The following is a 17,370-nucleotide window of genomic DNA, read 5'->3' as shown; positions in this document are numbered from 1 at the left end:
AATCAACCCATAAATCTATATCCATTGAAAAGAAACCTCTACCATTTCACAATGTTGTATTTAGAAAACTAATCTAATCATAAACCATTCAAATAAATAAGAAAGGGGTACTTTGGGGCTTAAACATTTTAAACATCTGAATGAGAAACTTTTTTGAAGTTAATTGACGGGGAACTCTAACGAAAGAGATATTTGTTGCAAAGCAAAAGTTCTGGGAGTATTTATCATTGACCCCATAGTATAAGTGGTCTTAGTAATTTATCCCAAAAACTCTTCCAACACGTTACAACATGATCCATGCCCTTGCTGGGAGAAGATCCAAAGTCCTAATATTTGTAACCCTACAAATTGAGGGGAAATTCATTCCATTTCAAGTCCAAACCTGCTAGTTGTTGCTTGCATTGTCATATATCTCAAACTATCACATGTATACAAAACACTAGGATTGGTTAGAAGTATCTCCTCTTTAAGAGCCTTGTTGACAATGTTTCTTGGTGTTTGAGTGCCCATTTGGGAGGGCTTTCCAGATGTGGCTTATGGAATTCCAAGCTGGGCCCGACATGGCAATGCTAGAAATCGTGTTTGGTAAAAATCCAGAAAGGTCAAATGCCTAAACCACTACTTAAATATGAAGCTATTTCGAATAGCTTCTCCACAACACTGGTGCTCAGCAACCGTAGTTTCAATAACATACCTCAAACGTAGAAACCCCCTCACTTGAGATCAGATTTGGTCCTCACATGACTGTCTTTTATACCGCCCTCAGCCTTTTTTGCAGTCATGCATTGAGAACTCCAATATTTGCAATGCACGGCTGCGAGTAGGGGTGAGCATAGGTCGGCTCGATTGGGTTCCATAGCAGAATCTAGAACCTACCCTGTAGGGGTTAATTTCAGGTTTTTTGGAACAAGAACCTACCTTGTAAAAATCAGTTCCAGGGGCGGTTCTAGGGTTGATTCCAAGGTCTATCCATGAAACTTGTTATTTGTTTACTCTCCCTCTTAAAAAAGTGAAACATGTCTTTTAAAAATTTGATTTTTAACAATGATAATATATACCTTATAACAAATTGGATAGGGTCGGTTCCATTGAGTTCTGAGTAGAACCTACCAACGAAAACTATGGACTTTGTACAAATTTCCCCAACGAAAACTATAGACAGCCTAAAAGCGTTGCGTATCGTAGATCGGGCCAGCCAAGGCCACTAAGACCTATCATTGTATCTCTGCTAGCTCTCCACCAAATTCATTAGCGGGTAGTAGATTCGGAGTGCTCTTTAATATCTCTGAAGGTCTCCTTAGTCCTTACTAAGAGATACCTCTGTGAGAAGATGGAGCTAGTTGTTCCCTTCTTGTTGCCATGGGAAGCAAAAATACCAAGAAATTAGCAAAAAGAAAATCTGGCTGGACTGTTCCAACTAAAATAAAATACGAGACTTCCGAAAACTCTATGGCCTGACCTGAAACTCTACTATACCATTCAAGCCTCTCCTTGACATTCTCATGGCTTATATTGAACTATTTCAGGATCCAGAAATCAGAACTACAATACAACTACAACCCCTACTTGAAATGTCTAATCAATGAGGTGACATTCTGCCTTAAATTGAACTATTTCATTGGCTTGGTATATATAATCATATATTCTGTGTACCGACTACCGAGAATCTGAGAAAATTTGTGGATTATTGATCTAGAGATACTAGACTAGCGGGCTCCGGATTGTAGGGTGAATTTGGTAGAGTCCATGACCTTGATGTTGCACTATGGAGCCGCTGACGGCTGATCTGACCAAGGAACCGTGGCCATATCTCTGAAGAGCAAATTGATTTGCACATTGCACTGGAACAGAAATCCTTAAAACTTGATGGCAAAGAACAGAAATCTACCAATAAAAGATTTTTGCATGGTAGAGTGCACTGGAACAGAAAGACAGTTCAGTAACTTCTGTTCTATAGGATGGCAGAGAACAAATCCTTAAAACTTGATGCACCTGTACTTGACAACAAATATTCCCAACTGTTTTCCATGTTCTGAGATGTGGTGGAACATTATCTTTGAAGAGTTTCTCATTTCACATTTTGACAGCAATAAGAATGCACCTCTTAATTATCAGATCAAAAAGAACATCATTTTTGCTAATGATAATGCTAGAAATAAAAATTAAAGATGATAAATGATATCATGATGTTTCGCAGGGAAAGTTCAATCTAATCCAGTCAATCAACCGAAACAACATTAGCTCAATAATTAAAGGATACAGAGTTTTCTTTTCCATCTTAGAATTACTGCACAAAAATTGTAGAAAAAACAGAGAAACTTCAATTTTTAATTCTTTTTCCATTCCCAAAACCTAAAATTCCCTGTTTACTCCCTTGCCATTCTGCCTAACTTCTTCCATATCTATCATGGAGAAAAAGATCAAAGGTACATCTCAGAAGACAGGCGCCCCATTATTTGTACTCATCTGGCAGGCGGTATCCAGTCATAACTATTTTGTCAGCAAACATCTTACCAGTCTTGGGCATGACATGCCAATGCAACGTCAAGTTAAATTCTTTGCCCCGAAGATTGCTTCCCTTTTACAAGGAAAAAGAGAATGGAAAAATAAATAGTCATAAAACTTTTAAAGAAGGGATTAGGCACATGATTCTTATGTCCAAACATAATATTCAGCTCCACGATTTAGGTGTAAAGAAGTACCCACCTGATCTGAAAAACGATACTTGTTTGTTGTGTGGATCCAGATTTTTGCATGCTCTTTTGATGGTATGATACCATCCCAAAGTGAAACCTGTTTTTAGTGAAGTCAAAATCAGGTGAAACAGAAGACATATTTCCTCAGAAACAAAAACCTGAATATGAAGGACAACCATTTATAATGTTTACACGCCTTATAATCTTCAAACATTTAAGGGACCAAATTCTAGTTAAGATAACACCCCCAGACCCATCAACTACTTCAGCTAGCCGCCTACATCAAAGAAGAAACAAGGAAAGAAAACATGAGAATGCACTAGCGCAGCAAACACTACTCTAGCCAAGCAGATACTATGCGCGAATTAATCTTCCGCCTCATCAAACTCATCTGGACCTCCTTCCTCATCCCAAATTTCTTCCCTAACGCTTCAGGAACCTTTCTCATGCTTTCAAGCTTCCACTTTTTCTCCAAAGCTTCGGAAGCTCTTCTAGCAAAGTCTTCTCCTAAGAAGAAAAAGCTCAGAGACTTGCCAATTTCCACCTCTCTGTCAACTAGAGTCTTCAAGTCCACTCCTCTTTTCTCTATTGCCTCATCCCCCGCTAACACTTCAACAGGAGCCTCTTTCAAATTAGATTCAGTCCAAGTTGTTTTTCCTGAACAATCAGGCTCTTTCGACTCCATTCTTTGGGAATCCACCAGAGGGGAGATCTTTCTAGCCCCTTCAGAAGAGAGAGATCACTCCAAACATGGGTTCTCAAGACTCAGGGAACTAAGTTTAACCCCTTTTCTTTTGTAAATCCTTTTATACTTATTAGTTGGCCTAGTTCCCACCAAACCATCTTTCAACCTTGAGAAAACCTTCGTAACATGAACCACATTGAGCTTGTTTTAAACTCTGGTCTTCTTTGGGATCTCCGAAACCTCACCACTTCCAGCCAAACTCTTCCCTTGCCCCTGCGGCCCAAATCCAATCCTAGCCTTCCAACAACCACTTCGGAAACCACATAATTGGCTTTGTTCCTAATCACCTTATCTTGGAGATACAAATCAACCCCCTTCTCGCCCTCAAAATCTGATAAGCCACTTCCTACCTCAATATTAGCTCCTTCCTCCCCTACCTCAGTTTTGTTATTCGACCCTTCTTCCGCCTTCTCCACCCCACACTCACTTCTTGCCCTCAAAATCTGATAAGCCACTTCCTACCTCAATATTGGCTCCTTCCTCCCCTACCTCAGTTTTGTTGTTCGACCCTTCTTCCACCTTCTCCACCCCACACTCACTCGCTTCCTTCATTACTGACTCCCTCTCCGAGACTTCCTCCTAGAGACAAGAAACAAAACCCCCATTCTCCTGACTCAGCTCCAAGCAAGAAGATGAAGAATGCGGATCTTGCTTACCTTTAGCATCATCAAGAGACAGGAAAACCTCGCCCTGCGAATCTTTAAGTGCCTCACCCGAACTCGAAAAAACTTCGCCAGTCCCTGAGCCACACCCAATAAATCAGGCATTAGAAGCATCATCCTCCGACGAAATGGTTACCAAGACCTTCTGATGGATATTGAAAGCCACGCCAAGCCTTGCTCTAGTTCTTCTCTGAATTCTCCCCTTTCGAATTCCTAACATACCTTTACCCAAGACATGGGACCCACCCTCTTAAAGTTACTCACAATTCTCCTAAACTTGTGGAACCCACTCTTAACCTGACCGAATTCAGACATGAGGATAGTTGATGCAGTTGACATCATAATGTTACTTGATAGTTGATGCAGTACAAAAACAAAGGAAAGAATCTATAGAGAAAGAATTTGGTTATATCTCTATTTCTTATCACGTGACAATTTCATAATTTCTGGGTGTTTCTATTTTTGGTCGATTTGAATCTTTTGATAGTTATTTTCTAGTCTGATGGTGTTTTAGGAATAGGGTTAGAAATTGTACAGTAAAGGGTCAGATTAGTTTAATAAGTATTTTTTTCTGAGAAAGATAATTGATTTCATTAAAAGAAAGGGAGAGTTGTACATGAGAACATATACAAGGCCCCATCAACAGGGAAAAAAAGGGCCCTTTAATTACTTGGTAATGTATTTGCAGTTTTGCACTACACAAACAGTCCCTTCCCAACCCAGATTTTCCTAGGTTATCTGCCAATTGATTTAACTCTCTGGTAATCCATCTGAAACTACACTGCTAGCAGGAAGAAATCTCATGAATTTCAAACCAAGGGTGAGAGAGCTTCCAAGGACCAAGGGTATGTCCAAATGCCCAATTTATGACATTCCTTGAGTCCCCTTCTACTGCAATGGATCTAAACTGCTGCAAGTCTGCAACTTGGCAACCCTGAGGCCTTCAACGCAATGTTTTAAAAGCGCAAGGCGCAAAAAAGACACAGGGGTCAATTTACACCTAAGGCGCGAGGACGCGCACATGTTTCTGAAGCAAGGCGCAAAGAAACAAAAAAAGAATGCTAAAAAATAAAAAATAAAAATGTCAAAAACAAATGCTAAAAAATTCAAAAAAAAAATATTAAACATAATATTAATAAAAAATATAAACTTAAATTTTAAAATAATGTTTTAAAAAACCTATTATCTAAACTTAAAATACATAAACATAAGATGTAAATCATATTCGAATGAGAATTTAAAAATAAAATCAAACATATAAAACATTTTTAAGCATGTAAAACCTCTATTCTCTTTTTTCATTCAATTGCATTACTCCAAGTAGCTAATGTAATGTAAAACATATTACATTCCTGATTCTACGAGCCGCCTTTGTGCCACACCCCCTCAAGGCAAGCCCAAACAAGTCCACATTAGGTCTTAAATTCTTAGTTTTCACACAAAAAATAATGATTTTATAGTTTTAATTGCTTTTTAAGAAGGCATTTTCTTAGGATGAATGAATGAACAACATTACCAAATTAGGGGTTCTCAAAGCTTCGATGAGCGAGCGAACCAGAGCGGAGTAGAACCCCCAATTTGGTAATGTTGTTCATTCATTCATCCTAATAAAATGTCTTCTTAAAAAGCAATCAAAGCTATAAAATTATTATTTTTTGTGTGAAAACTAAGGGCCTGTTTGGCAAGTCTTTTTGAGAAGATCTTCTCGTGGCTCTGACGGTCAATAGACACATTGAGCTTTTGACATAAGATCTGGGGAGCCTAAAGACCGTTTGGCAGACGTGCGTCTTTCCGCGCGTCATTTCGGATCTTTCCGCACGAGATTAAAATGTGAAAGACACGAGAAGCTTCATTTGGAGCTTCCCAAAATCAGCCCAAAATGGGCTTTGCACGTCTTTTCGGTCTTCTCGGCTTGCAAACTGGAATAGACCGATTTTCGATCTTCCCGGCTTGTAAACAGCTGAAAGACCGCGCCAAACGGCGCCTAAGAATTTAAGACCTAACGTGGACTTGTTTGGGCTTGCCTCGAGGGGCGTGGCACGGGGGTCTGGAGGCGGAGCCCCCAACCCAGTCGCTACGTTCAAAAAAAGCTAAAAAACATCAAATTTTCAAAAGGCGCACACCTGGGCTGAGGCGAAAGGCACATCAGGCGCACACCTAGGCACACCGGGTGTGCGCCTTTTGAAAGGGCTGCGCCTAGGACCTAGGCGAGGCGCATACCCTGAAATGCGCCTCGCTTATGCACCTAGGCGCGCCTTCTAAATCACTGCTTCAACAAGGACTCAAATCTCTGATTCTGCTGCAGCATTATTTGCCTCAGAGGGGCCACTAAATACTTAAATCAAGTCTCCATTAGATCTGCACAAAAGACCTCCAATTCCAGCTTCAGATGAACTCTCAATGGTCTTCCTGAAACTTCCATCAAAGTTTAGGATATACTCACTCTCCTATCTTGGGGTGATTGTAATAGGAGGTTGAGAATGAAATGGGGAAGTCAACATTAATTCTGACCAATTTCTTTCCAAGACACCCAGGTTGAAATCAGCGAAGACTTTACTATTCGCCATCCAGATATTAAGATTAGCTTGGGCACAAAATCGTAGTCTCCAAGGAAGAATATTTCTCTTCAAAAATTCTCCTGTTTCTTTCTTCCCAAATATTCCACATGACAGCATGAATAGCAGCTTTCCAAAAGCATCTTCCTCCCTTGCCAATTTTGATCTTCAGCCCTTGCCAACAGTAAATGAACTCCCCCTACAGAATTTGGGGGAGTCCAACTAAGCTCCCCCCCCCCTGCAGAAGTAAGTATTGCCACAAATTTCTAGCCACTTTACAATTAATAAGGAGATGGCCTATTGATTCACCCTCACTAAAGCACATGATGCAAACATTAGGGGAGATGTACAACCTGGCTTGAAGCTTTTTTTAGATTAGTTTAAAAAATTATTAGAGAGTAAATTTTCAAAAAGTTGAAGATGCAAACACGTAATTTTTCTTCCAACCTAGTTATTTTCTAGCTTGTCAGTGCCTTAAGGAATGTGGTAAGTCGCTTAAAAGTGTCAAATTAGTTTAAAGAGTCTTGTTAAAGAGTCTCAGACTGGCAAGCGTGAGAAAATGGGTTCAAAGATGAGACTGAGAGCAGCCACTTTGAATAAAAAATGCCAAAGGATAGGACCATATCCAGTCTACCCCTCCCGAAACCACACATAGCTGGGAGCCTGGGATTTAACATTTGGTAAAGGCCTTTTAGTCGTGTTACAGAGTCTGTAAAATTTTGAAAAGTTGAAGATGCAATCATGTTTTTTTTTTATCAGCAACACATAAATGATTCAATAGATTAAAAGGACATGTACAACAAGAAGTTGTGGGTAGACAAAAAGTCCACAGAAAGCCCACTAATTACAACACAATCCAAGCATAACCCAACAAACAAATCCACTAGTTACAACAGTCCCCCCAAAAAAAGCCCAAAGGAATCCCACTAAGGCACTAACTATAACATAACCCAGAACATAGATTGTCTTTGAACTCCTTGCTTAGCTAGACCATTAATGAAAGGGTGTCAGTCTTTGACTGGATTTTGGTCTTCCTACTTTTAGTCAATCATTGAATTTCCTATTTAAGTTGTTTTAGTCCTTACTTAAGTTTCTATATGAGTTACCTATGCGTTTGCCTTAGTTTTGAAGCAGTTGGAGTTGTTTTCAGTTTTTTGTCTAAGGGTATGCTCGTTTCCTATTAACTCTTATCTCTTAAGAGGAATCTTATAACTTTAAGAGGAAAAAGGGTGTTCGTTTACTCTTATCTCTTATCTCTTAAAGTAGAATCTTACAATTTTTTGTTTTCTAATGATACCCCCAAAAGGCAAACAAAAATTCTCATGTATGGGGTTAAAATGGACATTTGACAATGTTCAGAATTCAGAATTCAGAACAACATTCTCTGCATTCGGAGTTCAGAGGAAAGAAAAGTTCACCAATACCAATATACCTCTTAATGTAATTATTGCACTTTCAGAGCAAACGAACAGGCCCTAAATTGGAGTCTGAAAACAGAAACCCAAGCCCCTATGATACAAACACGCGCACGCACACACACACACATAATATGTATGTAGTATGTACATAAATTTGCATTGGGGAAAAAACTAGCCCTATACAAAACAAAAAAAATTAAGAACCATAAATTTCAACCAGAATAAGAGTTAAACTTCTAGTTTTGAAGCAGTTGGAGTTGTTTTCAGTTTTTTGTCTAAGAGTTACCTATGCGTTTGCCTTAGTTTTGAAGCAGTTGGAGTTGTTTTCAGTTTTTTGTCTAAGGGTATGCTCGTTTCCTATTAACTCTTATCTCTTAAGAGGAATCTTATAACTTTAAGAGGAAAAAGGGTGTTCGTTTACTCTTATCTCTTATCTCTTAAAGTAGAATCTTACAATTTTTTGTTTTCTAATGATACCCCCAAAAGGCAAACAAAAATTCTCATGTATGGGGTTAAAATGGACATTTGACAATGTTCAGAATTCAGAATTCAGAACAACATTCTCTGCATTCGGAGTTCAGAGGAAAGAAAAGTTCACCAATACCAATATACCTCTTAATGTAATTATTGCACTTTCAGAGCAAACGAACAGGCCCTAAATTGGAGTCTGAAAACAGAAACCCAAGCCCCTATGATACAAACACGCGCACGCACACACACACACATAATATGTATGTAGTATGTACATAAATTTGCATTGGGGAAAAAACTAGCCCTATACAAAACAAAAAAAATTAAGAACCATAAATTTCAACCAGAATAAGAGTTAAACTTCTAGTTTGTGCTGATCCATAGGAACAGAGGTTTCTGCAGTAGGATATACCAATGTTTACCTGATTCAGAGAATTCAGTGGGGTTTCATACTCAGCTGCTATAAATACAAAAACCTGCAGTATTTGATAAAAATAATATATCAAATTTCTTAACTAAATCTTAAACTCAGCCATGCAAAACACAGTACAGTATCTCTGAAAGTAGAACAGAATATATAAAATGTTCTATAAAGCACATGTTACATGAAATAAATTATCCCTTGAAAGATCTAAAGCCTTGTGGTCAAACAAAGAAACTACCAGTAAGAGGTCAATGACAAGTAGAAAGTAGAAACTTTACAAAGAACCCCAAAAGATCAAGCATCACTCTTCAGAATGTTGAGTATAAAAGCAATAATATGTATATAACTCAAATATGTGAATTTGCAACAAAGCAATTATCATGGTTAAGATAAAAGGGGTAGAAAAAAATTGGTGGTGAATCTTCCACATTTGACTTTTTTGTATATCATTGAAGGGTTTCATATAAGGTTGCTGGACATTCTATATTCCTTTAGAGGATCCACTTTTTCAGTTCATCTAAAGAAGTTGGAGAAGGAATACCAAATTAAGCTCATCCATAGTTAGTGAGTGATTCTCATTTATGAGAAAATTCTTCTGAAGCGGAAACAAAGAAAATTAAGCCCTTAATATGTATCCTTTTTATCAGCAACTGAACAATAGCATACAAGTTGTATTTATGCCAAGCAACCCTACAATGTTTGGTCAGTCTCCACCACTCCTTTTTCTTTCTATAAGTAAAAACAGTTCATTAATAATTCATAAATTTAGTAGTCATTAAATCATTTCCCAATTCAGATTACATCATATTACAATTGCCCAAAATAGAATAGGCCTGTCAACTCCTTGTTTTGCCAATATGTCCGCCATCTCATTGGCAGTTCTCCTTACCCAGCTGAAAGTAGCGTTGGACCTCTTTGCAATGGTATCAATTTCTCTAAATGTTTGTCAGTATTTCCAAGGGGCTAAATTGATTTTCTTTGTCCAAGCAATGACTAATTGTGAGTCTCCTTCAATTTCCTATTTCCTAAGTTCAAGTTGTACAGCAAGCCTCATTCTGTGTAGCAGAGACCTTTTTTTTTTGATAAATTGCAGAGCCCATATTTCAGCATGAACTGAACCTCTAAAGCCAACTGGACTTGAATACAAGGCCACTACCTCTCCTTGGTTGTTTCTGAAAACACCCCCTATGCCTGCTCTTCCTGGATTGCCCAACGAACTGCCATCAAAGTTCAATTTCATCTTATTCCCAGATGGAGGTCTCCATTCCATCCATACTTTTTCTACAAGTCTATCTGAATGCAATACTACAGTCCAAGCCCTTAATATGTCTTTGGTTAAGAACTCACGGAAGATTCTTTGATTGCAATACTACTGTCCTAACTGTTATGACTTCAATCAGTTCCTTCTTAGACTTGCTCCTCTCACTGAAGATTCTTTGATTTCTTTATTCCCAAATGTTCCACACCATCACTGCTCTTACTATCCTCCACATAATCCTTCCTCTCTTTCTCTGTTGCCTCAAGAAGCTGGGGTTGAACAACTCTACCACATCCTGTGGGGGAACCCATCTGCAACCAAAGAGAATGCAAATGTATTCCCAAATACAAGATATAAAGGAACAGAAGAATAATAAATGAGGAAGAGTCTCACCACTTTCCTTGCAAAGGAAACATATGAAAGGAGATAGGCACTTATTTGGCCTTCTTTTCTGTAGCAAGTCATAGGTATTGATCTTTCTGAGAAACATTTCCCAACATAGAGCTTGTACTTTAGGAGGGATGGGTTTGCACCAGACTTCTATTACCAGGAAGTTCACTACCCTAGGCTCAGATAAAACAAGAATGTTAAAAAAATGAAGCACAAGTGAAAATGCCATCAGCCAAGGGAGCCCAAACTCTACTATCTGAGATATTTTGGTCCACAAAGTAATTTTCTAGTTTTGTGAGTAGGAGAATAAGAGACTCGTATTCACTATCCCTTAGGCCTCTTCTAAAACCAAAATCCCAATTCAACCCATTTTTTGAAGGAAGTCCAAATTTAGAAACAGGTTCAGCCTTGTAATTGGATAAGGAGTGAAGTGTCGGAAATTGCAAGAGGGGCTGGTCCCAATCCATAGGTCCTCCCAAAACAAGATTCTCTCCCCACAGCCCACATCAAACTGGGTGAAATTGAGAAATGCTGGTAGTACCTCTATTGTTGCTTTCCATGGGGAGTTTGATCATACCGTTTCTTCTACACATTTGTCTTCACTCTATAATGGAGAATAATTAGGATTCATTAAAAAAAATCAATAATCCACTCATAGGAGAACCATTTCCCACATCAGGCACTAATATATTTTTAGCGTCTAATTAGATTGGGCAATCATTCAAATTAAGAACAGAAGCTCATTGCTTTTTGTTTCTCTATAATTAAAGCCATAGGGCTCTATCCATTTATTCACTTGACCCAACTTTGTTTGAATTTTGTGTATGAACTGCAAGTGCCAGCTTTGCATCCCAGCCATTTTCTGCAACACCGTGAATGCTTTCAATGACCCTATACCATAACCTATCTCCTATAGGGTATCTCCAAAGCCACTTTCCTAGGAGGGTTGTATTTCTTTTGATTATGTTTCCAATCCCAAGACCTCCCAACTCTTTTTGTTTGTACACTTGCTCCCATTTTATCAAGTGGTCTTTTTTCCCTACACTTGGTCCCCACAGGAAATCCTCATGAACTTTTCTAGTTGCCTTGCTATCTTAGGTGGTATTCTAAAGGCGGACAAGTAATATGCAGGTAGATTGGCTAAAGTGAATTTGATCAAAGTGACTCTTCCTCCTAGGGATATGTAACTTCTTTTCCACAAAGCTAACTCCTTTGCAAATATTTCTACCAACGATTCCCAAAAGCTTTTTGCTTTCGAATTACTCTCCAAGGGCATATCAAGATACACTAGAGGCCAATTTCTAACCTCACAACCTACCACTCATGCCACTAATTGAATTTCTTGTTCTTCCATGTTAATTCTTGCCACACAACTCTTGCCCCAATTCACTTTCAACATTGAGGTCCTTTGGAACCCATCTACTAAAGCTTTCAAATTTCTTACACTAGATTCATCACAATCCTCGCAAAAAATGATTATGTCATCTACAAATTGTAGATGCATAACAACAATTTCATTCCTTCTTATTCTCTAACCTCTTATCTGATTTTCTAGATCAGCCTTGATAATCAGTTTACTAAGAACTTCAACAACAAATGTGAACAGGAAAGGGGAAATGGGATCTTCCTATCTTAAACCTCTTTTTGCTAGAAAGAAATCCCTAGCTACTCCATTTATCAAAATTGAGAAATGTACTGAGCTAATGCACCCTTTGATCCTATTACTCATAAAAAAAATGCACCCTTTGATCCATTTTCACCATCTTCCTCTCAAGCCAAACTTTTCCAAAAAGTCAAGAAGAAAAGACTAATCCACCATATTATAGGATTTTCCCAAATCTAACTTGCTAATTAGACCTCTCTCCTCCAATTTCCCTTTTTTCAGCCACAAACTCATTTGCCACTAGGATTTGGTCTATAATTTGTCTCCCTTTCAAAAAAGGCTCCTTTATTTTGAGATATCATTGAGGGAAAAAACAATTTCCAACCCCCTTGTCAAGACTTCAGCAATAATCTTATGCAGGCTTCCTATGAGACTAATGGGTCTGTAGTCTTTTGGAGTTTTAGCCTCTTTCTTTTTCGGCACTAGAGCCAAGAAGGTAGCATTTGCTCCTGATGAGATTTTCCCTTTCCAATGGAATTCAAAAAACCAACTCCATCATATCATCTTTTATTATCTCCTAACAATCTTGATAGAAGGCTATTGAAAAACCATCAGGTCTCAAAGCTTTAGATCTTTCCATTGAGAAAACTGCTTCATGAATCTCTTTCATGGTGAAATTCCTTTCTATGAAAGTTGTTTGTGTCTCAGGCACTCTGTCCTAATCCAAATCCCCCAAATCAAGGTGTCTATTTTAAATGGTGATAAAGATTGATTTAAAATGATCCACAAAAATCTTAACCATTTCCTCCTCCCTATCTATCACCCGGCCTTCAACCTCAATGCTAGAGATCAGATTTTTCCTTTTTCTTCCGTTTGTCAAAGAGTGAAAAGATTTTGTATTGCCATCTCCTTTCAACAGCCATTTACATCTCAATTTTGCCTCCAAGAGATTTCTTCCTTTCTTAAGATCCCTTCTAATTCCACCTTTACGCTCCATCTTTCCATTCTTTCATCCACACTAAACTCCCTTCTGGTTTCTTTCTAATCTAGCTCCTCTATCCTTTTAGCTGTTCTCTCTTGATTATTATAGTCTCCCAAATTCTTCTTTATTTCCATTCCTTGATCCTTTCTTTCAATCTCTTTAATTTCATAACAAATTCCACCCCTTTTTTCTCACATTGATTCCGTCCTCCTCCCATCAAGCCTTTATTTGTTCAATGAATTTTGGAAATTCCAACCACATATTTTCAATCTGAAAGGTGTGGCCCCTAGGGGAATTTCCTGATTAAGGCATAAGGGACAATGGTTATAGGTTACCCTAGGTAGAGCTTTTAGAATTAAATTTCCCAAAAACTCATCCCAATCTACTGAAAAAAAAGAATCTGACTAATTTGGAGAATATTTGGTCTTCCTGAAAGTTTTCAATTATAGGTTTCCTTCTCCCTAATAAAGCTCGCCTTGCCAACAAAACAGAAAATATAAGAAAAGAAAACCTCAAAAAGAAAAAGACAGACCAGTCAGGTGATTTAACTTAAACATGGCTGTCTACATTAAAAGAACTCAATTGCAAGTGTCAAAATCTGACACAAACAGGACACAGGAGGTGCTGTAATCACAGATGCCAAAAGATGGGACTCAATTACTTTCCAGATAATATCTCAATTTTCTTAATTTATTTATTATATATCATGTATAAACACATAGGCCATTACATGGTGCAATGGTAAAATCTCAGGCTGACAAGTGTATGATTGCAGATTCAAGTCTGAAAACAGTCACCTTGTACAAAAATGTCAAAGATTGCATCTGCATCCAGTCCACTCTCCCAAGCCTTGGATAGCTAAGACCAATATTGGTTAATGGCCCCATTGTCTTTTCTTTATTACCTTTTAAAGGGTTGGTCTGATGAATTTGAGCAACTACTTGATGTAAAAAACAAAAAAAAAAAAAATTGCCAAGGGTTAGATCTGTATCCAGGCTACCCCTCCCAACCCCATAAAACCAAGACCATCATTGGGAATCCTTTTATGTATAAATACATGTATTGTTCCATACAATACAAACAAAACAAAACAATCCAATAATTGATTGACAAGGGGGCAAGTTGAATGTGAAAACATAGATCAATACAAGCAAGAGCAACACAAAGCAATTAAGGCACTGTGTCATTAGCTATATTAATCGCTAAAGAACCCAAAAATCCTTGTCGAGCAATAAATATCAATAAGGATCTTAATGGCTGTTCTAGCAAGTCCCGCAGAAATCTTAAAGGGAAGGGCATTAAAGTGCAAAATTATGATATATAAACAAAGACACCAAGTGAAACAGGTCCCTTCTGCCCAATCAGTATACTCTGATTTTTGAATAGCTAGTCCCCTTACAGGAAATTCCACTCAGCCATAATTATCAAAAACTGAGGTTTCTTTTTCATCCATATCTCCATTTCCTTCCAATCCAATCATAGCAAGGCAAAAAACATGGAAATGCATAAAGTACCTCAGATAATTATTTTCAGTATTTTTTTCACTTATTTATGTAGACTAGACCTTTAAATATTTGTAAAATAGCATGCCAAGAAATGCATCACTTAAAAAAGAGATATTCTTTATAAAATCATAACTCTAACTAACAGATCATACAGAAAATAAAATAAAAGAAGTCTACTTCAATAGTGTGAAATAGATTAATAAACATCACAAACATAGGCAAAATAATCCCTTTTGTTTTGATTTGTAACCTGCTTTGTGTTCCATGTAAACATTGATTGCAAGTTGGCAGACATGTTCAATGTCAAGCTGACCTGCATAAGACAAATTAAAGAATGTAATATTGAATTGAATCCAAACACACACACACACACACACAAAAGAATTGATCAGTGAGAAAGGCAATCCATTGGTGTAACAGTTTACAATCCATCATATCTAAAAGAAAGGCTCCTCAGCTTTTCTTTTCTTTTCTTTTCTTTTCTTTTTCTTTGGGGACAGGGGATGGGAGCAGCTCTGCCCCCCAGTGCAATACATTCCTCCCTATGCCACCCCTGGTAAGATTTAAGATGAACTTTTCTTTGAAGAAAAAAAAAAAAAAACAAGAGAGGGCAGACTGGTTACACCTGTTAATTTTCTGTCACCATTACCAAGGAAAATAGGAATAGTTTTTAATCTTATTTGAGTTTTTAAGCAGACTTTGAATTGCTTGGCACCCACCAGTCCAGTGTTTATACGTTTGGATCCTTTTATTGTACCGAACAAGATGAATAAATAAAATACTCGTCTTTTTCTACTACAATGATATTTAATATGCTTCTCCCGTAGTGAGATATCATTAGTTCTTATTTAATATTGCCAAAACACTAGATCTTGATCAAGGTTGAGGTGAGACTTCTCAGTTGTCTCTTAATTCTTATATTCTCTCTCGAAACAGTCTTCTATATCTTAATTTCCTTCTTTCGGTTTACTTGTGTCACATACCAAGCCCTTAAATATGTCAGTCAAACATCAATTAGCAGGACTTAATTCAAAAAATAATGAAAAAAACATATAATCATCTAGAACTCTCATGAACCAAATTATCGAATTAATAATGACGTCATGGTGATTCCTTTGTTTCACCCCTAAGTATGAGTTCCCAGTAAAAAAACGATATATAGATATCATCTTTAATAAACAATACGATAAAATGAAACCAATCAAAGAAGAAAAAGAGGAGGAGGTGGTGGAGGAGGAAAAATTACCTCGTCGTTTCCGTTTGGATGCTTCTGAAACCAATTTATGTTAAGTACCTACAGAGATAAACAAAATTGGACATGATCATGGCAATAAATTGTCTAGGGTTTTGAACCCAAAACAGATCGAGGAAGAGAGAAGCAGCAAGAAAGAGAAAATGGGTAGATAGGGATCTGATATAAGACAGAGAAAGAGAGTCTTGCCTGAACTTCAGCAGTGGGAGAGGGGACATTGAGATTGTCGGAGAAAGAGGCCATTGCGCACATTACCGCCAGTATCGTAACGGCGAAAGTTAGTAAAGCGTTGGCACGGTACACGAACGAATGCATTCTCTCTGCCTCTTGCTCTCCCTCTCACAGCTTCTCTCTGTTTCTCGCCTCTGCAGTCTTCTCCCTTCTTGCTCGGTCGCTTGATGCGACTTCGGTCGAAACTGAGGACTTGTCAGGTCCACTGAGGAAAGATTCCATACATTTTACTCCTTTCTGTTTTTTGGGTAAATTACAGAGAGCTACCCTATTGTTTTGGCGTTTTTCCTCTTAGCCCTCGGAACTTTATTTTGCGATAAAACCCCCTGAATTTTTATATTTCATTACTTTGCCCCACCATTAACATTGATTCATAAAATATTCAATTAAATTTTATGAATAAAAACCCTAAAATTACCCTTGTGGCCTGATGTTATTTATTTCTCTCAACTTTCTCCCGGCGAATTTCATAGCAAGAACCACTTAAAAATTATTTGCGCTTGCTTTTGTATGGTTATTTATAGTTTCATTATTTTGATATTTGTGGCAAGTTCATCCATAAAAATCTTGAATGGGTAATTTAGGTGGTGTTTGGTTATGTTGGAGTCACATCATTGATTAGTTTAGTGTTTGATTGGCAAATCAATAATAAAATTATTATTAAACTTGGGCTAAAAAGAGAAATCAATAAATTTTATGATTCCTTTTTTTCATGTTGATTTTGATTAATTTTTGAATGATATGTTATTTGACATGGATATGGGCAAGATTCAAAATATTGATATGCCTGATACGTCGGTATGGACGTATCAGGTGAATTGCTACAACTTTTGGTACTTTTTTATTTTTGTAATTGATTCAGGGGAGCTGGTTTAGGCCTCCTTCACACCCTGAACCAATTAGACCCCTGATACATCCATTGTAGAGGCATATCAGAGGGGTTCCAGAACGATACGTATCGGCCGATACATATCGATACTTTGAACATTGATTCCTTTTTTTCATGTTGTTTAGTTTAGTGATGGAGTCACATCATTGATTAGTTTTGTGTTTGGTTGGCAAATCAATAGTAAAATTATTATTACAATTTGGCTAAAAAGAGAAATCAATAAATTTCATGATTCCTTTTTTTCATGTTGATTTTGATTAATTTTTGAATGATATGTTATTTGACATGG

At 37.6% G+C, this 17,370-nt stretch overlaps 1 protein-coding gene across 1 annotated transcript; it reads right to left on the bottom strand.

Annotated features, from left to right (window-relative positions):
• Positions 1-2,131: 2,131 nt before the first annotated feature.
• LOC148861798 (signal peptidase complex subunit 3B-like) lies at positions 2,132-16,442 on the bottom strand. The gene is made up of 6 exons (XM_088983134.1): positions 16,151-16,442; positions 15,956-16,003; positions 14,960-15,022; positions 8,970-9,023; positions 2,707-2,793; positions 2,132-2,578 (listed from the first exon to the last, which is right to left on the bottom strand). The coding sequence occupies exons 1-6, from the start codon at positions 16,274-16,276 to the stop codon at positions 2,453-2,455; spliced, it is 504 nt and encodes a 167-aa protein (XP_088839260.1). The 5' UTR covers positions 16,277-16,442; the 3' UTR covers positions 2,132-2,452.
• Positions 16,443-17,370: the final 928 nt, after the last annotated feature.

The sequence above is a fragment of the Nelumbo lutea genome, chromosome 4 (genome assembly GCF_056320005.1).
Source record: "Nelumbo lutea isolate HS-2025 chromosome 4, American lotus-T2T, whole genome shotgun sequence".
NCBI classification, from domain to species: domain Eukaryota; kingdom Viridiplantae; phylum Streptophyta; class Magnoliopsida; order Proteales; family Nelumbonaceae; genus Nelumbo; species Nelumbo lutea.
Note: the sequence above shows the minus strand (reverse complement) of the source record. Positions and strands in the feature narration are given on the sequence as shown.